The sequence below is a fragment of the Felis catus genome, chromosome A3, assembly GCF_018350175.1.
Source record: "Felis catus isolate Fca126 chromosome A3, F.catus_Fca126_mat1.0, whole genome shotgun sequence".
NCBI classification, from domain to species: domain Eukaryota; kingdom Metazoa; phylum Chordata; class Mammalia; order Carnivora; family Felidae; genus Felis; species Felis catus.
The window spans coordinates 103223679-103245021 of NC_058370.1; the positions used below are offsets into that span (position 1 = coordinate 103223679).

At 36.1% G+C, this 21343-nt stretch overlaps 1 protein-coding gene across 5 annotated transcripts in view; it reads left to right on the top strand.

Annotated features, from left to right (window-relative positions):
• Positions 1–21343, top strand: part of ANAPC1 (anaphase promoting complex subunit 1) — a 96172-nt gene that overhangs the window by 44666 nt on the left and 30163 nt on the right. For all 5 annotated transcript variants that reach the window (XM_045054572.1, XM_003984262.6, XM_045054574.1 and 2 more), the window contains 10 exons: positions 997–1175; positions 4545–4759; positions 7030–7148; positions 11750–12021; positions 14449–14683; positions 15959–16050; positions 17612–17746; positions 17935–18017; positions 18924–19002; positions 19721–19795. In XM_045054572.1, the coding sequence (XP_044910507.1) occupies positions 997–1175; positions 4545–4759; positions 7030–7148; positions 11750–12021; positions 14449–14683; positions 15959–16050; positions 17612–17746; positions 17935–18017; positions 18924–19002; positions 19721–19795 (1484 nt within the window). The remainder of the gene's footprint in view (positions 1–996; positions 1176–4544; positions 4760–7029; positions 7149–11749; positions 12022–14448; positions 14684–15958; positions 16051–17611; positions 17747–17934; positions 18018–18923; positions 19003–19720; positions 19796–21343) is intronic.

Below are 21343 nucleotides of genomic sequence, written 5' to 3' on the forward strand. Positions count from 1 at the left end.
TATTTATTTTTAAGAGAGAGGGAGAGATAGAGCATGAGCAGGGGAAGGGCAGAGAGAGAGGGAGACACAGAATCTGAAGCAGGCTCTAGGCTCTGAGCCGTCAGCACAGAGCCGGATATGGGGCTCGAATTCACAAACTGTGAGATCATGACCTGAGCCGAAGTTGGATCATTAACCAACTGAGCCACCCAGGCACCCCCATAGTTTTATCATCTTTATCTGTTGCTTAGTGTTGTAGGTCTTTGAACTTCATATAAATGAATGTAGATATAAATTATTTTTTTCACTCAATTCATCCGTATTAACTCATGTAGCAGTAGATCATTCATTTTCACTACTCTATACTCTATGGTTTTAATATATTCCAGTTTATTCTATTGATGATAGCAGTTGGGCTGTTTCCTCCCTACCCTTTTTTTGTCATAGTGAATAGCGTTGCTAATCAGTATGTTAATACTTGTGTCCTGGTGCACATGTACACAAATTTCTGTATGGCTGTTAATGGACCATAAGGGGTGGACCTATGTGTACATGCTGTGTGTTTTCCAAAGTGATTGTACCACTACCAACTGTGGATGGGAATTACTATTTTTCTACATAGTTGCCAACACTTGGTGTTGATTTACTTTAATATTTGTCTGTCAAGTGAATGAAATTATATATTTAGTAGTTTTTAATTTGAACTTTCCTGATCACTCAGGAAATAAACCATCGTTTCATATGTTTATTGACCATTTGTGTTTCTTTTTTGGGCAATGTCTTTTTGTCCTTCCTGTCTTTCCTGTTGGGTTGTTTCTCTTTTTCTGAAGGTTTTTAGTTCTTTTAAAAAGACCTTTTATACTAATCCCTGATATTAAGACATTAGTCTGGTAGTAAGGTGAATGAAATAGATTTCTCTTTTTATTTGTCAGGATAGATATTGATTAATTTCAGACAGGATAATTGGGACAATAGCAGGTCTGAATGAAAAATGTTCTCCTTTCCTTTCATCACAAGGTTTCACTTTAAGAGACTTGGAAACTCTTCCCTTTGGAATTGCTCTTCCCATCAGAGATGCAATTTACCACTGTCGTGAACAGCCTGCTTCAGACTGGCCAGAAGCTGTCTGTCTCCTGATCGGACGGCAGGATCTGTCCAAACAGGCCTGCGAAGGAAACTTGCCCAAAGGGAAATCTGTGAGTATTAACACTGAAAGTTCAAAGTTCAGGTTTAGTCTCAAAATCGAAGTAGAAATCTTCATTTTTCTCTTAAGTCTTTTTCCAAGTGTATATATCAGTTTGTCTTTTATGTTTTATGCCATGGGGTTTATAATTGGGCAGATACTCTTATGTATGAATTGACATGGGAACAGAGATTTTGTGAAAGCTCTGTTTTGCCTAGACTTTGCTTTTGAGTTAGGACAAGTGCTGAGTGTGTACATCCAGTACCATGACTCTTTCTCTACTTGTTGGTAGTGAAATTGGTAAGTAACTACTTTTGTAGTTAATAGCCTCATTTTGAATATGTAACTATTTTCTCTTTCCTACTTTTTTTGATGTGAATTTCTCGATTTTAACCTTTGAAATAGATGTAAATACATCTGTTTAATCACATAAAACTGAAGCCGCAGGAAAAAGTTCTTTGGGAGCTGGGATAAGAGACACTAAAGTTGTTTAGAAGATGTCTTAGATTATCCCTCCTGAAATTCTGTCCTTTGTCAGTCTTCCAATCTGCTTTTACTCTTTTTATTATTATTATTATTATTACTATTATTATTTTTAATTATTTTTTAACTTACATCCAAGTCAGCATATGGTGCAACAGTGATTTCAGGAGTAGATTCCTTAATGGCCCTTCTCCATTTAGCCCATCCCCCCTCCCACAACCCCTTCAGCAACCCTCTTTGTTCTCCATATTTAAGAGTCTCTTATATTTTGTCCCCCTCCCTGTTTCAATATTATTTTTGCTTCCCTTCCCTTACGTTCATCTATTCTGTGTCTTAAAGTCCTCATATGAGTGAAGTCATATGACATTTGTCTTTCTCTAATTTCGCTTAGCATAATACCCTCTAGTTCCATCCACGTAGTTGCAAATGGCAAGATTTCATTCTTTTTGATTGCCATGTAATACTCCATTTGTGTGTGTGTGTGTGTGTGTGTGTGTGTGTGTGTGTGTGTGTATCACATCTTCTTTATCCATTCATCTGTCAGTGGACATTGGGCTCTTTCCATAATTTGGCTATTGTTGATAGCGCTGCTGTAAACATTGGGGTGCATGTACCCCTTTGAAACAGCATACCTGTATCCCTTGGATAAAAACCTGGTTAGTTCATTTGCTGGGTCATAGGGTAGTTCTATTTTTAATTTTTTGAGGAACCGCCATACTATTTTCCAGAGTGGCAGCACCATTTTGCATTCCTACGCTTTTACTTCGTTTTTTAAAAGTTTATTTATTTATTTTTAGAGAGAAAGTGTGCGCACGTGTGCCCGCACATGGGGGAGGAGCAGAGAGAGCGGGAGAGACAAAGAATCCTAAGCAGGCTCCGTGCTGTTACTGTGGATCCCAACGTGGGGCTCAAACTCACCAACTTAACTGTGAGATCATGACCTGAGCCAAAACCGAGTTGGATGCTTAACCAGCTGAGCCACCCAGGCACCCACCCCCCCAGTCTGCTTTTATAAAGAATGGGTTCTGAGAAGACTACCAATAGAAAATCAAATACATCATTACTCTCTAATGATCTCTTTTAAAATCAGTCTCTTTTAAAACTTAAAAATGGAATTTCTAGTACTTCTTTTAGAACTCTATTTAGCTTAAAAAAAAAAATGGTAGGGGGCGCCTGGGTGGTGCAGTCAGTTAAGCGTCCGACTTCAGCCAGGTCACGATCTTGCGGTCCGTGAGTTCGAGTCCCGTGTCAGGCTCTGGGCTGATGGCTCAGAGCCTGGAGCCTGTTTCCGATTCTGTGTCTCCCTCTCTCTCTGCCCCTCCCCCGTTCATGCTCTGTCTCTCTCTGTCCCAAAAATAAATAAATGTTGAAAAAAAAAAAATTAAAAAAAAAAAAAATGGTAGTATTGCATTACCCTGAGGATCAGAGAGGATTCTGGGATGGTTTTTCCACTCCAGGTGACTCTTCAACTTTGTTTATATTCCTAAGAGAATAGCACACATTTGCCTCATCACTTACTAGCTTTTGAACATATTAATCAAAATGTAACTATTTATAATCCACATTAGGTCTTAGGCTATTAATGCTTCTTCAGACCTTCCCAGTCTGTATCACAATTTGCCTGCTGGGTCTGTGACAGAAGCTGTTGCCATGGATCCCAGCTCCAGCAGCGTTGGCCCAGCATATCTTGCTTTTTATCTATACTTGTATAACAGATCTTAGTTGAATTACTATTTGTCTTGTTCTAAACAGAAAACCATTTTTTTTTTATTTGCTAATAATATGATGATCCTTTTCTTTACCAAGATAAATTTTAGTATTTAGACTTGTTTTGTTACTATTATGAGAGCAGTTTAACATCATTAGCACTAAAACCAAATGATATTGATAATCTTTGATTTGTATTTAGGTGTGATTTTAAGTAATTCTGTCTAAATTCAATTTGTTCAGTTATTTGAGACTACCTTTTATAACTCTTCTATTTTCAGTGCATTGGCTATTTGGGTCTATATAGCAAACTCATCCATTAGAATATAGTTTTTTTCAAAATTAGATATTCCATAGGAACCATAATGAATATTTATGAACTAAGTAAGAAGGATTGGTTAATCATATCTATTATTTTTTTTCCAGCTAATGTTGCGTCCACATTAAATGTCATAAAACATTAGCATTTTAAATGGAATTAATTTTTTGTTAAAGGAGTATAAAATCCTTGAGAGAAAATGAGAAGATTTCATGCTATTCATATCTAGGTTGAAGTGTGATTGAATTATTTGGATGGGGAAGGCTCATATGAAAGCACATGCTGAGCTTCTGAGAAAGAATGATAATCAAGGGATTAACTCTTCTTGCTTGTTTTGCTGCAGTCTGATTAAGAAATCCAATTAAGAAACATCCTTATAAAAAAGTGAAAATCAATTATGATCCATTTTAAAGTACTAAAGTAAGAAAGTACTGTTAACTTCCTCCAGTCTTTGGTATATACCCTTCCAGGTTGTTTTCTTCTGCTTATATTAATCAAAGATATTATTTAAGTTAGCCTGGGTTCTTCAGTAATAGTGAGTGGGTTTCTAGTAGTTTGTTTCCTTTTTAGAACATTTAGGATATAGTTATATTTTCATTATTTATTTAGAATGTTTCTCTAATGGAGTCAGCTGACTATTGTCCTAAATCTAATGTTTTTTCCCTTAGCTCAATAAAGAATTTTCCCAACTGAGCAATATGATTGTACTTTTAAAAAAGACTTCTAGATCTAAGTCCCAGTATACACTGGGTACCCAAACCAGCTTTGTTCTCTGTACTGATAGAGTCATAGTACGTCATCCTATATATCTTTGTGTTCAGTGAGTGCATGGTGGTTGGTTTTTAAATTATTACAACCAAGTCTGTTACTCAGGTGCTCTCATCAGATGTTCCTTCAGGAACAGAAACTGAGGAGGAAGATGATGGCATGAATGACATGAATCAGGAAGTTATGTCATTAATATGGAGTGAAGATTTAAGGGTGCAGGACGTGCGAAGACTTCTTCAAAGTGCGCATCCTGTCCGTGTCAATGTAGTACAGTATCCAGAACTCAGTGACCATGAGTTTATTGAGGAAAAAGAAAACAGGTAAAGGAAACATGTCATTATCTCTTGTCGGTGTTTTTTTTTTTTTTTTTTTTAACGTTTATGTATTTATTTTGAGAGAGAGAGAGAGAAAGTGCGCACATGGGGGAGAGGCAGAGAGAGAATCCCAAGCAGGGGTCGCACTGTCAGAGCAGAGCATGACGCGGGGCTCAATCCCACGAATCATGAAATCATGACCTGAGCTGAGATCAGGAGTCAGACACTTAATGTACTAAACCACCCAGACGCCCCTCTTGTCAATGTTTTTTTGTGCTTTAAAACCCTAAAAAGATACTTTGGAGTTAAAAGTACCATGTATTTTAAGTTTTTGTTCAAACTTGGTAAACCATAACATTTTTTCAAAGTAAATTTGAAACGTAAGAGTATCTGATGACATAAGTGACCCTCCTCTCGAAATATAGCTATGTGCTATTTAGAAAAGGTGACTCTAAGACCATTTTGCTTAATATAAAGTTTCTAGTGTAGTTTAAACTTATACCAGTAAGTTTTTTTTTCTGATCTGATCAGTAATACTCTCTGAAACTTCTCTGCTGCCATTCTCTAACATACATTATTTCTGTTGGTAATTGTAAGACTCAGTAGTACCCATTCTGTGACATTTCAGGGTTGTTGCCTTGGGACAATTCCACTTATATTTTAAAATTCTTTCCTGTCCTGTTAACCTGCCTTGTATCTATCCTCTGTAATTTTTCCACTATGATTTTCTGGTTCTCCTTAACTTTGCTTACTGTGGTACTGCTTTAAGGGGAAGGACCATCCACACTTAGCCTCAGGGTGCTGAAGATCTGAATTAGTCATAATCTTCCTCTCACACTTTCCTCTCCATATATACCTAGGTAATAGAGGAGATTGAGTGACAGAGAAGTTGTGTGAAAGCCTAGGTTGGCCACTATCCGCTGGGTATCTTTGGATGAATTACTTAACTTCTTGTTGCCTCAACTATAAGAATAGGCATAATTGTAGCATTCGTACATCACAAGGTCGCTCTGTGTGTACAGTGAGTTATTTCTACGTAGTGGTTAGAACACTGTCCAGTATGTAGTAAAGCTGAATGCAGTTAGCCATGATTATTAACTGAGTTCATTGATACAATGCTAGTTTTTTTTTTTTTTTTACCTTTTAATATCTCTGAAATCAGAATATGTTTTTCAGTCAATAGGTATCATAGTTTAATTGGCAATATTTTTTTAGCGCCTCATGAAATAGTGATGCGTCTTATAATCAGTGACATCTTAAATAGAAAGGATTACAGTATTGTTTCCGTTATCACAGTTTTGTGGATTATATTTAAGGTTTCTGCTAAAAACATTCTATGGGATTGCCTTGAATTTTTCTGATTCTAAATTAACGTGGGGCATTGTTCCTAAAGAATCTTAGGATAGCAAATTTTCCTCACCAAAAAATTAGAAAAGCTGTATGTGTATACAGTTAGAGAACGTGCTTATGAATAGCTTTGTCTGCAGAGAAAAAGCCTCTGAAGGGATTTTTTTGTGTCTTCAGATATAACTTGTGTTAAGTGTTTGTTTCCTGATTATAAATGCCCCTACTTCCACAATTTCTGTTTGATTTTTCTTTTTAAGGGGCTACATGGAACAGGATTTAATATAGAAACAAGAATGGTGTATTAGTTTCAAACTAGAGCCCACTGAAGCCATTTTAACCTTGAATATAACTGATTTATAATGCTATTAATCCTATAAATCTTGGCCATCATGTAAGTGAAACTAATTATTTTTTCCCTGGAGACACTATGAAATCCACTGGCTTCCAATATAGGGAGTTTCTTTCCTTTCCTGTGTACAGGCCACAGAGGTAGCACTACTCAGGCTTTGGTGGCAGAAAGGATGGGAGGAGGATCCCAGAGATGTAGTGGATGCAGTTAGTCTGAAAATAACAAAACGAGGAAACCCAAAACATACAACATTTTCCTTTGAGCAGGTTAGCATCAGAGTGGAATTTTACATTTCTCTTTGTGGATGTCCAGGGAGGGTTGGCTTGATTTATAGCCCATCTGGTTTTCACTCAAAGCAAATATGAAAAGAAAGGAAATGTATCTCTCTCTTAGAATTTCTAAGGGGAACAGAGTATTAAAATGAGAATAACCACGTTTGGATCACATCTTTGTTTGGATTTACTTTGATGTGATTTCATTTTACCAGCACTTCTTCTTTTGGAATACTTTCCTACAGATTACATTCCAGTTTCTTTTTGCTTAAAGGTTTTTCACATGTTGGTTTTGATTTTAATTATAGATTGCTCCAGTTGTGTCAGCGAACTATGGCCCTTCCTGTAGGACGAGGAATGTTTACCTTGTTTTCATACCATCCTGTTCCAACGGAACCACTGCCTATTCCTAAATTGAATTTGACTGGTATGTTAAATTCTGTGCTCAGCAAGAAAGGAAAATGATTAAGTATTATTTTTAGTGGCGTTGTTGAATTGTTTTAGTTAAAACCAAAGAAGTGTTCTTTCTATCCCCAGTGATTTCATATATTATTAATAGCTACTCTAGTGGTTGTCAAAGCTCAAATAGCAAAGCACAGTAACATTGAGGGATGTAGCATGGAGCCTGTTACTAAGTTTTGCTTTTAATGAAACCATTTCATGATATAAAAAGGCACTTGGGAAAGTTTAGAAAGATACTGATAATGGTGAGGTTATTGAACTTTAAATAATCTTAAAGTAGAATATGTAAATGCTCAAGTACAGTAGTCTCACTTGGTAGGGTTCACTGGTGTTAACATTTTGGTATATATGGTTCTCAGTTTTTTCTATTTTATAATTTTATATGTGCTTAATTATCAGCAAATTTGAATCTGTTTTAGAAATTGTTCTAAAATTTACTGTAGAGGGAGAATCCTTTCATACCTACCAAACATAGGTGTACAATTATATTGTGTATATGTGTAGGTAGGTAGGTATTTGTATACACGTTTTTAATCAACAACTTGATTTTTTGTTTGCTCCAGAGTATTTTATTTAATGGAATATAGTTTATGTAAACAACCTGGTTTTGTTGGAAGTTACCATTTTTTTGCTATTATAAACATGTTGTCAGGAGGGTGTAATCATTTAGTTTAATTGCTTTAAAAGTGGAATTCCTAGGACAGCAAGATTTTAAGGCTTTGATATAACATATTGTTAAATTACCTTTCTGATTGGTTGTGTGGATCTTTATTTCTGTGAGATGGAAGTGTGTTCATTTCTCAATATTATGGGTTACAGTGGGTTTTATAGTGCATGCTCACCTAATGCTAGTTTGAATATGTTCTCAAGGTGCCGGTTGTGTACATTGAAATTATCATTGAAAATTCCTGAACTATAATATGTGTGGTTTCATGAGACCTCTACAAAATATATATATTATACATGCAGTAATATATATAATATATGGAAATATAATTCCACAGTGTTTTAAGTTGCACAATTTAATAAAATCCAGGGTCCCACTTAGATATGTGGAGATCTTACACATTTAGTAGCATATGGAAAATGAGAGAAGAACACATTTTCATCTTATTATATCTGTTCTGGAGCCCTAATCTTATTTAGAGATACAGCAAGCAGAATTACCTTCAGTATTTGAATTGTTCTCCCTCTTAGAGATGAAGCAGTATGGCAAAATTTGACTAATTACTGAATCTTAGAGAACAGGGTATATAGGTGTTCATTCTATTAGTCTTTCAACTGTTTGAAGGTTTTCATATAAAGAATTTGGGTTAAAAAGAAAGTAATCTCATGCAAGGTTGGCAAATGTTAAAATGTATTAAATCTGGGCAGTGATGCTTGGGTGGGTGTTAAAATATAAATACATGAATCGTCTTTTTTGTTTTCTGAATACATTTAATTAAATTTGTATATTCAAATTTGCATGTTCTGACATTCATCCAGACTTTTATTTAGCCATTTTGGGAAGCTCTTCCCCCCAAAAAAAACCTATTATCTTGTTTTAATAGTAAGTTAATTTAGGAAAAGATACTTTCTTAGAATAAACAGCTCTTTAACTCACACTGTTACACCCTATTTGTACTTTTGTGTGTTGTTATTCTTATTGAAGAAAATTTGTTTTAGCCTTTGCCTGTCATTTTCTCTTGTGTGTAAATACTCTGTCTTATGCATATGATGAATTGTCTTAGAAAGTGAGTTTTTTCATTATTAATCTTTCTGCCTTTTGAGAAAGTAAAAGTATACTTCATGAACTTGTCACCCTGTGTGGTGCTGTCATGCACCAGCATTTGAGTTAGCTCTTAGGTACACAAAGTAAAACAAACATATTTTACTTTGTGTGTATGTGTATGTATACCAACTCCAATTAAGACATTATGCATCTATTTGAAATTTATTTTACATAACTTCAGAACTCCTTTAAAACCATATTTTCAAACGTGTAGTGGACTGTGCAATTTTGTGCAATATTTGGAATACTTAAACATTCATCCATGGCGTGACTTAATTAATACAGAACATTAAAGATATAAAAAGAATTTGTATTTGCCAGTACACAGTGTAGATCAAAACCAAAAGACTCAAGGAATTCTAAGAGAGCATAGCATCATGAACACTTTTTTAAATTTATTTGTTTTAATGTTTATTTATTTTTGAGAGAGAGGCAGAGGGTGAGCAGGGGAGGTGTAGAGAGAGGGAGACACAGAATCGGAAGCAGGCTCCAGGCTCTGAGCTGTCAGCACAGAGCCAGACGCAGGGCCCAAACTCACGAACTGTGAGATCATGACCTGAGCCAAAGTCATATGGATTCTTAACTGACTGAGCCACCCAGGCGCCCCATTTTATTATTTTTTAGACCTGTTTTTTTTTTTTAATGTTTGTTTATTTTTGAGAGAGACGGAGAGTGAGCGGAGGAGGGGCAGAGAAAGAAAGGGAGACACAGAATCCGAAACAAACAGACTCGAGGCTCTCAGCTGTCAGCACAGAGCCCGATGTGGGGCTGACTCACAAACTGCAAGATCATGACCTGATCCGAAGTTAGATGCTTAACCAACTGAGCCATCCAGGGACCCCCTAGAACTTTTTTTTTTTTTTCATTTATTTATTTTGAGAGAGAGAAAGAGAACGTGTATGTGTGAGCATGTTGTGAAGGGGCAGAGGGAGAGGGAGACAATCCTGAGCTGGATCTGCGTTGTCAGCGTGGAGCCCAATGTGGGCCTCAAACTCACGAACTATGAGATTGTGACCTGAGCTGAAATCAAGAGTCGGACCCTTAAGCCACCCAGGTGCCTCTTCATTTTTTTTTTTTTTTAATAAGCTTTTTTCTGTTTGAAAGAAAAATTTCAAAGCAGTAGGTATCCTAATCAGATCTGATTAAAGTTAAATTGGCATCAGTTATCTGATTCTAGCCCCATGTATTTTAGCAAAAGGATGATGAATTATTTTGTTTTTAAAATAATTATTATTATTTTTGGGGGGTAGAGTTGACACATAATGTTACATTAGTTTCAGGTGTACAGTGTAGTGATTCAATAACTGTATGTTATCCTCACCACAAGTATAGGTACCATCTGTCACCATAGAATGTTGTTATAATACCATTGACTATATTCCCAATGCTGCACCTTTTATTTCTGTGACTTATTATATAACTGGAAGCCTGTATCTCCTTCCCACTCTCCTTCACCCATTTTGGCCATTGCCCTATTCCCCTCCTTTCTAGTAATCATCACTTTATTCTCTGTATTTATAGGTCTGATTCTGCTCTTTGTTTATTCATTTCTTTTGTTTTTTAGATTCCACATATAAGTGAGATTATATAGTTTTGTCTTTATCTGTTTGACTTATTTCACTTAGCGTAATACCTTCTAAGTTCATTCATGTTGTTGTAAATGGCACGATCTCATACCTTTTAGTGGCTGAGCAAAATTCCTCTGTGTGTGTGTTTGTGTGTGCGTGCGTGTGTGCGTGTCTCTTTGTGTGTGTATGTGTGTATGTGTGTGCCCACGCTACATCTTTATTCATTTGTTGATGGATGCTTGGGCTGCTTTCATATTTTGGCTATTGTACATAATACTATAGTAAGCATAGGGGTGAATGTATCTTTTCAAATTAATGCTTTTGTTTTTGAGGGGTAGTGAATACCCAGTAGTGGAATTACTAGATTAAATGGTATTTCTGTTTTTAAATTTTTGAGGAACTTCCATAGTGTTTTCCACATTTACATTCTCACTAACAATGCACAAGGGTTCCTTTTTCTCCACATCCTTGTTAACATTTGTTAATTCTTGTCTTTTTGATTCTAACCATTCTGATAGGTGTAAAGTGATATTTCACTGTGGGTTTGATTTGCATTTCCCAGATGATTGGTGATGTTGAATGTCTTCTCATATATGTTAGCCATCTGTATGTCTTCTTTGGAAAGATGTCTATTCAGAATCTCTGCCCATTTTTAATTAGACTTTTTTTTGATGTTGACTTGTAGAAGTTGAATATTAACCCCTTATCAGATATATGATTTTCAAATATCTCCTCCCATTCAGTAGGTTGCCTTTTTGTTTTGTTGATGGTTTCCTTTGCTGTACCAAAGCATTTTATTTTGATGTCATCCCACTAGTTTATTTTTGCTTTTGTTTCCCTTGCTTTAGGTGACATAGTTAGAATAATGTTGCTTTGGCTGATATCAAAGAAATTACTGCCTATGTTCTCTTCTAGGAGTTTTTTGGTTTCACTTCTTACATTTAGATCTTTAATCCTTTGGAGTCTGTTTTTATATATGATGTAAAAAAGTGGTCCAGTTTCAGATAATGAATTATTTTAAACAAGTAGTATTTTTCCACCTTGAATCAGGTTTGACGTACATGTATAAAAGTTTAAGTACTCACAGTAACCTAATATCATTCCAACTATTATGGGGTTAAGGGTTTCAAATGTAGAAAAGGTAATCTCGTTTTCAAAAATCTAAATTGAATAATTACGGATTATGAATTATTACTCTCTCAATTTTAAATTCGTTTGCCTGAATAGGACGGGCCCCTCCTCGGAACACAACAGTAGACCTTAACAGTGGAAACATCGATGTGCCTCCCAACATGACAAGCTGGGCCAGCTTCCACAATGGTGTGGCTGCTGGCCTGAAGATAGCCCCTGCCTCCCAGATCGACTCAGCTTGGATTGTTTATAATAAGCCTAAGCATGCTGAGTTAGCCAATGAATATGCTGGCTTTCTCATGGCCCTGGGTCTGAATGGGCACCTTACCAAGCTGGCTACTCTCAATATCCATGACTACTTGACCAAGGTGAGACTCTCAGCTCCTGGCATTGTGCCTCACCTGGGCCACTGCAGTAGCTCCTAATCGTTCTGTTTGCTCTTTATTTTTGTTCCTCTAAATCCATTGTTCTCACAGCAGGCAGAGTGATCTTTCTAAAGACTTCCCGTGTCAAAACTTTTTAAAGATTTTGCATTGCTCTTGATACACATTCCAGGAGCCTATGTGATCCCACTCGTCCAACTTTGCTTTGTATCTCTCATCCCCTTGCTCTCCACATTCCAACCATAGGGACTGGCCATTTGAGCTTCTTAGTAAACCACATTTTTTCACATCAGAGCTTGGCAAACCAAACTCTTTCTCTTGGTGTGAACTCTTCCATTTTTATGTCATAAAAATTCATGCATTTAAAGTCTACAATTCAGTGGTTTTTAGTGTATTCAAAGAATTGTATATCCATTACTGTTGTTAATTTTGGAACATGTTCATCAGTCCATAAAGGAATCTCATAGCCAATAGCAGTAACTCCATTCCCTTTTCCCTCTAGCCTCTGGCAACCACAGGTCTACTTTCTGTCTCTATGGATTTACTGATTCTGGACCTTTCATATAAATGGAATCATAAAATAGGTGGTCTTTTATGACTGGCTTCTTTGTCTTACCATAATGTTTTCAAGGTTTGTTCATGTTGTATCATGTATTAGCACTTCATTCTTGTTTATTGCTCAGTAGATACTCCATTGTATGGATATACTGTATTTATCCATTCATCAGTTAGTGGATATTTGGGTTATTTCTACTTTCTAACTGTTATGATTAGTGATGCTGTAAACACATGCATGTTTTTGTGTGGACGTATGTTTTCATTTCTCTTGGATATATTCCTAGGAGTAGAATTGCTGGGTCATGTGGTAAATGTTTGTTTAAATTTGAGGAACTACCAAACTGTTCCCAGAGTGGCTGTACCTTTTTATGATCCCACCGGCAATACATCAGGATTCTAGTTTCTCCGCATGCTTGCCAACACTTGTCTGTCTTTTTAATTGTAGTCATCCTAGTAGGTGTGAAGTAATATCTTCTTGTTTTGGTTTGCATTTCCCTGATGGCTAATGATGTTGAGCATCTTTTCATGTGTTCATACACCATTTGTAAATCTTCTTTGGAGAAATGTCTGTTCAGATCCTTTATTTTAAAATTGGGTTGTCTTAACCAAGTTGTATTCTTTATATATTCTAGATACTAAGTTCATTAACAGATAAGTGATTTGCAAAAATTTTCTCCTGTGGGCAGACTTTTCACTTTCTGATGGTATCCTTGAAGCACAAAAGTTTTTAAGTTCATTAACAGATAAGTGATTTGCAAAAATTTTCTCCTGTGGGCAGACTTTTCACTTTCTGATGGTATCCTTGAAGCACAAAAGTTTTTAATTTTAATGAAGTCCAGTTCATCTACTTTCTAATTTTTTTATTAAAAATTTTTTTTAAATTTATTTTTGAGAGAGAGAGAGAGAGAGAGAGACAGTGTGTGAGCAGGGGAGGGTCAGAGAGAGAGGGAGACACAGAATCCGAAGCAGGCTCCAGGCTCTGAGCTGTCAGCACAGAGCCCAACCCAGGGCTCAAACTCACACACTATGAGATCATGACCTGAGCTGAAGTCAGACACCCAACCGACTGAGCCATCCAGGCTCACCTCATCTATTTTTTTAATTGCTGTGCTTTGGTGTCATATTTCATTGCCTAACCCATGGTCCTGTTGCATTTATACCTGTGCTTTCTTCCAGGAGTTTTATAGTTTTAGCTCTTACATTTAGTTCTGTGATCCATTTTAGAGTTAATTTTTGTGAATGATGTAAGGAAGGGGTCCAACTTTATTCTTTTGCATGTGGTCTACAATGGTCACAGCACCATTTTCTGAAAAGACTATTCGTTTCTCATTGAGTTGTCATGGCATCTTGTGGTCACCTAACCGTTAATGTGAAGGTTTATTTTCTGAATCACATCAGAGCCATTTACATGTTGTTCTCTCACCTGACCTCATTTTCTCTTACTTTCTAAAGCTAATTTCCTCCCTTTCCACTACTTTTCCTGGCTAATTTGTACTAATCCTTCTGGTCCTATTGTAAATTTTACTTCTTCAGAGATTCTTAATAATTCTCCAGCTCCTCCTAATCTAAATTAGGCTTTTTAAAAATACTACTTCATATTATTTTGTGCCTTCTCAGTATACTGCCTTTTAAATAATATATTTGTATATTTTAATCCAACGCTTTTTTCCTCCATTAGGGCACTAGCATTGTGAGAGAAAAGAACTACGTCTGTTTAGTTTGCTGTTGTATTGTCACTTCTCACTCTGCCTGTCAGTAAAATTGCTTACTGAAAGTACTGGCAGGCAGTACTGTATTTAAGACTACATATTTGTTTTGGTAGTGATTTACATTTCATTCTACTTTCTACCTTAGGGTCATGAAATGACAAGCATTGGACTGCTCCTTGGTGTTTCTGCTGCTAAACTGGGCACCATGGATATGTCAATTACTCGGCTTCTTAGCATTCACATTCCTGCCCTCTTACCCCCAACGTCCACAGAGCTTGATGTTCCTCATAATGTCCAGGTGGCTGCAGTGGTTGGCATTGGCCTTGTATATCAGGGGACAGCTCACAGGCACACTGCGGAAGTCCTGTTGGCTGAGATAGGTATGGTGTTAATAGTGCTGTGTCTTCATAAGCATACATTTTCCACTCTGCAGGAGCCAAAGTAAAAATGATAGTAAAAATCATAAAAATTAAGGGAAAAATAGTAGCTTTTGTTAGAATATTCTCGTGCTAATTAAAAAAAAAGTAATATTTTCTGAGACTGATATTAATGTGCAGATTATTAATTTGCATGTTTATTTGGTGAGCGCATTGTTGAGCTCCAGATCATATTTAATGAGGTAACCTTTGGTCTTTTTTTTTCTCTCAGTACCTTTTTTTTTTTTTTTTTTAAGTTTTAGTTATTTTGAGAGAGAGAGAGCGTGCATGCATGTGCTTTCACGAGTCAGTGAGGGGCAGAGAGAGTGGGAGAGAGAATCCCAAGCAGGCTGTACACTGTCAGTGCAGAGCCTGATGTGGGGATCAAACCGACGAATCACAAGATCGTGACCTGAGCGGAAATCAAGAGCTGGATGCTTAACCCACTGAGCCACCCAGTCGCCCCTAAAAGTATAAATTTAGTATCCAGCCAAACTTTTAGGAACCATACACAGAACTTCTGGCACAGTAGGGCTCACTATTATGTAGATTCAAAATAAGCGCCTAGAAATATAACATTTAGCTTAAAAACATTAAGAAATTTTTTTTAATGTTTATTTTTGAGAGAGTGCAAGCATGCGTGCATGTGCAGGGGAGGGGCAGAGAGAGGGAGACACAGAATCTGAAGCAGACTCCAGGCTTTGAGCTGTCAGCACAGAGCCCGATGTGGGGCTCGAACTCACAAACTGCTTGATCATGACCTGAGCCTAAGTCAACCAGCTGAGCCACCCTCGTTTTTTAGCCACCCGTATTTAGCTTAAAAACATAGCATCCTTCTTGTCCATCATTATCATTTGAACATGTTTTTTACCCCCTCTAATGAGTGGATTGGAAATAGCAAAATAAAAACAAAATGCAAGAGATTAAAAATTAAAATGTTTATGAGCACCCTTCAAGAATTTTTTTCTACTTCTTGATAACTTTTTTTTTTTTCTTAATAAAACCCAATGTTTCACAGTGTCTGAAAGTCATTGCTTTCAAATTGGTACATGAAAAGAACCGTTTTGGGCTTTATTTTGTAGTAAACTGACAATTGTGGATACCATTTGTAGTAATGTATCTTTCTGAGTGAGGTTATATTGAATTCATGGTTCTTACGCAACTTACTAGAAAGTTAATTCTAAGACTTATGATAGAATTTTAAGAGGCCAGCTTGAACTGTGTTATTTTCTTTTACAGGACGGCCCCCAGGTCCCGAAATGGAATACTGCACTGACAGAGAGTCCTACTCTTTAGCTGCTGGCTTGGCCCTGGGCATGGTTTGCTTGGGGGTAAGCCCTCTCTGTGCCTTCAGATGCTTCAGTAATAATTATCTGCATGTTGAGACAAATGATCTTAGTACTTAACTCTGAATACCACTCTGTCTTACTCTGACTTAACCTGATTCTCAGCTCTTTTTTCTTTCTGCATATTTTTCAAAGTGCTAGATTTGGAAATGGAGAGAAATTGTATTGAAAAGTGGGCTTTAAGGTTTCTATCCCCCTGGCTTAGATGTAAATGCTCATGAATGAACTAAGGGAATAAAATATCTCCAAGAATCTAGGACATAAGATGAAGTGGTAGTCCCCTCAGACAAAAAAAAAAAAAAAAAAAGAAAATTGTGGAAATGTGTATATGATGAGGAGCTTTAAGAGTCTATAGTAGTTGCTAGAGATAAACCATGACCTTCGTTTGGCACCCTGGTATTCACTGGGATCTCAGAATGTTGCCACCATAGTATTTGCTTTGTGGCAATGTAGTATCACTTTGATCCATCTTTAACCACATCCATGATACATAGTGTAGAATTATCAGAAACGTTTCATTAAATGACTGTCACCTAGAATGTGGGTTCCTTAACCACTAGTACGGTGTTATACTGAAACTAAATTATATAAGGAAAGTTCACTATTAGGTTTTTGATTCTTCACATTTGACACGTGAATTAAAGAGGCAGATGGTACAATGGAAAAGCAGCATACTGGAAATTGGGATCTTGATTTGGTCCTGACCAGTGAGTTATGTCATTTAACTACAGTATTGTCGGTTGATTAAGCAACTCCATGGATTGTTTTATATCCTTGTTTATATCCACCCCTGCCAGTTACTAGCTATGTAGCCTTGGGCTTAATATATTGGTGCCTCACTTTCCTCATCTATAAAATGGTAGCTATTTGGTAGAATTGTTATATTAAGTAAGTTAATCCATGTTAAACATACAGAATAGTACCTGGAACAGAGACAGTGTTCAGTAAGTTTATTATTATAGTTATTGTTGCTGATGGGGCGCCTGGGTGGCTCAGTCAGTTGAGCATCCGACTTCGGCTCAGGTCGTGATCTCGTGGTCTGTGAGTTCGAGCCCTGCGTCGGGCTCTGTGCTGACAGCTCAGAGCCTGGAGCCTGTTTCAGATTCTGTGTCTCCCTCTCTCTCTCTGCCCCTTCCCCGCTCATGCTCTGTCTCTGTCTCTGTCAAAAATAAACATAAAAAATTTATAGTTATTGTTGCTGAAAGAGGTCATAGGCATAGTAATGAAACGACTCAGGTGCTCATAGTTCAAGTCTCATTTATATATCTAATAATTTCTTTTGTTAGTATCATTAACTGTATTATAAAGCCTTTATTTTGTGAAATGAAAGTATTAAATATATTAAGTGTTATAATTCTTAATGTGAATAATTAAGAGCTTGTTTGAATATTACGTAGTAGTTATGAGCAGTCGCTATTTTAATTAAAAAAAACCCACAAAATACACTGCTTTCAAGTTAGTTCATTCTTTTATTTGTCAATTTGTATGTGTTATGGATCTTATTCCATAAGATTTCCTTTCACGTGTTTGTTATTTCCTTTTCCAGCATGGCAGTAATTTGATAGGTATGTCTGATCTCAATGTGCCTGAGCAGCTGTATCAGTACATGGTTGGAGGTCATAGGCGCTTTCAAGCAGGAATGCACAGGGAGAAGCATAAATCCCCAAGTTATCAAATCAAAGTAAGTCCATAGTAAAGCAACAGATCAAAATTTTGGAAGCTAAGAAGTGAATTTGCAAATAGTATGTTTCTTAACAACATTTGTATATCTGTTAATTTTAAGCATAGGCCGGAAGAAGAATTTATATTCAGAAGAATTTGTAATATTTCAGAACTCTTTAACATGAATATTTTTTTTGTTTTTGATAGGAAGGAGATACCATAAATGTTGATGTAACTTGTCCAGGTGCCACTCTAGCTTTGGCCATGATCTACTTAAAAACCAATAACAGGTATCGCATTCCCTGACTCCACCCCTTGCCATGATAGTGTGGCTTCCTTTTTGACCTCAGTAGTAAAACCTCAGTAGTAGATTAATGAGTTTATTTTCCTTGTATAGATTAGCCTGATTTTAATTCTCTCCAGTACTACAAGTTCATAGATTTTTATCTAGAAACAATATAATCTTGGGACAGTTTTTATTTTTATTTTTATTTAATTCCCAGTTTTTATTTTTGTTTTATAGTTGATATCAGTGACAGTAAAAGATGCCCAAATTCCTTTTCATTAATTTTGCATGTTGTTTGAGGATTGGTCAAATCAGAAAAATTTAGCATTATTCTATTCTTGGTTACCATTTGTAAAACTGATTCCTGTTTATTTCAAGAACTTTTGTAATAATCACACCATCTACCTTTCCAAGCCCAATAATTAGTGCTGACACTTGAAAGTGTACGGTTGGCATTTATTCTTTTACATTTTACATAGAAAAGGTGGGTAGGAGACATTAAACCATAGTTTAAATTTTAAGTCTTTTAATAAAGTTAAAAAATATTCTAAGATTCAAGAGAATTTTCAATGCTATAAATTTCTCCTGTTAGAAAAAGTGAATGTATGCAGAATTAACAAAGTGGCTAAAAACAGATACTTACTCATCTGTTTGGATGAATAATGTATGTCAGTGCTTTCTTGGTACTGAAGATACGAACAAAACAAAACTAAAACTATGTGCTCATAAAGCTTATGTCATAGTGGGACAGACAGTCATACATAACAAATACTGTGTTAGAAGGTATCAAGTACTGTGGAAAACAGGGTGGTGGATGGAGTGGCGAGAAAGGTCTGAAATCCGTCTTGGGATTCCCATTATTTTGCCCTCTACTTGAGCAGTAATGCTTACTGATCTCCACCATCACCAGATCTATTGCAGATTGGCTTCGAGCTCCTGACACCATGTATTTGCTGGACTTTGTGAAACCGGAATTTCTCTTGCTTAGGGTATGGTACTTTGTAGTTTGTTATTTCTGCTAACATGAGGAGTCTTTGGGGTTCTCAAGTTTAGCTTGTGACTATAGATGTTTCTACAAGGGAGACCTTTTACTATTAATCCATCCTGTATGTAATTGGTAGTATTCTTTTGAAATTTCCCAAATGTAACTTGTAGGAGTGCCAGGAAACACAGCCATGTTGATATGTAATACTAGGAGTTGACATTTCAACTTATTACATTATTCAACAAGCAGTAAGTGTCTGGGGCTTCATTACTGCTTTATTTTATATTCTTTAATTATTCTTTAATTATTAAGATGTAGCATTACTATTAAGAATATAACTAATGACTGTAACTGTTTGACATAATTGCCTACATTTTTCCCTTGATTCTTTAGTGTTTAAACATGTATGTTTTTAGCATATGAAAGCCTTTAAGTTCTATAGACAGTGCTAAGATTCTGATTTTTCTTTAATGAAGCAAGTTAAAACTTGCTTTTAAAAAAAGTCCTCTAAACTTTGATAATAATCAACTCAATTTTAGTTTTTTCTGTGTTTAAATCTTCAATTTATTTTAACGAGATTAGCCTCAGGTTGATATTATGTACTGTCTTTTTCAAAATTGCCATCAGTTGGGAACTGATTCTTACATTATTTAATATTATCATTGTTACTTAATGTATGAACTTTGCCTACTCTGATTAGTTTTATCTGTTACATTTTTAAGACACTTGCTCGATGCCTGATTCTGTGGGATGATATTTTACCAAATTCCAAGTGGGTTGATAGCAATGTTCCTCAAGTAAGTATGTATAATAAATATTGTTAGATTGTTAATAGCATAAATTACGATTTCTTGTGGGATTTTCCAAAACCCTATAAAATACTTTTTAGAATAAAAGCAGTATTGATGATTATTTATAGTATCTTTTGAAAACATAGGAACTTTTCAGTTTAAGATTGTGTGCTGACCCTAGACTGCAGCTGTGGCCCCAGATTCCAAGAAATTATGGTATTAAAAATGAAATACACCAAAGAACCCTCAAAAAGTATTTTTGACATTTTTAGCCTAATTAAGCACACATTGATTTAAGATGCTATTTTACTTTGTGGCAAGTTTAGATCTCCTATATAATAACTTGTTTTAATTACTTTATAGCATATTTATTTAATAAGCCAAATAGTTAGAAATAAGTAGACTCTTTTTTGAATTCCAAATCAGGGGTGCCTGCGTGGCTCAGTCGGTTGAAGGTCCAATTTCGGCTCAGGTCATGATCTCACAGTTTCTGAGTTTGAGCCCCACGTCAGACTCTGTGCTGACAGCTCAGAGCCTGGAGCCTGCTTCCGATTCTGTGTGTCTCTCTCTCTCTGTCGCTCCCCCACTCACGTTCTCTCTCTCTCTCTCAAAAATAAACATTAAGTTAAAAAAAAATTGTAAGCCAAATATTGTAAACTAAATATTGCCCTTTAATCAACTGTCCATGTCTGATAGTCTCCGTTCCTTTTTTTTTTTTTAATTCAAAAGTTTTTACTGTTTGTTTATTTTTTTGTGAGAGACAGAGCACGAGTGAGGGAGCGGTAGAGAGAGAGAGAGAGAGAGACCCAGAATCCAAAGTAGGCTTGAGGCTCTGAGCTGTCAGCACAGAGCCCGACGGGGGGCTCTAACTCATGAACTGTGGGTCAAAGTTGGATGCTTAACTGACTGAGCCATGCAGGTGCCCCGGTTTTTTTTTACTTATAAAATAAATCTGTTTATCTTTGAGAACATTATAGTATTTCTTGCAGTATTTTAATAAGAAAAATTTCAAAATATGGGTTGAAAACTTTGTACAACGTCCATATCACTAGTTGGATATTACAGTTAGTATTTTACTTTATAAACTTGTTTAATCACCTATCCCATTTATCGTTTATCCAATCCATCATTTTTTGGTGAATTTCAAAGTTAGTTGCAGACAGTAGTATACTTTTCCTTACATATTTCAGCATATGTATCATTAACTAGAATTCAGTATTTGTTTACATTTTCTTCCTTTTAAGATAAAATTTTATATGATGAAATCCACAGATCTCAAATATTCTAGGTTTGACTATGCATAAGCTCATGGAAACAAACCTCTGTCAAAATGACCAGAAGTGCCCTCATTCCCTGCTCCTTCAATCTATACTCACCTCCTACCCCAAGGCAGCTAATTTTCTGACATTTTCCCAAAATAAATTAGGTTGCCTGATGTAGAACTTTGTGTTAATGGAATCACATACAGTATATATCCTTTCATATAAGACTTCTTTCAGCCTGATTTTGAGATGTTAAGTATATCAGTAGCTCATCCTTTCTATAGTTAGTAAG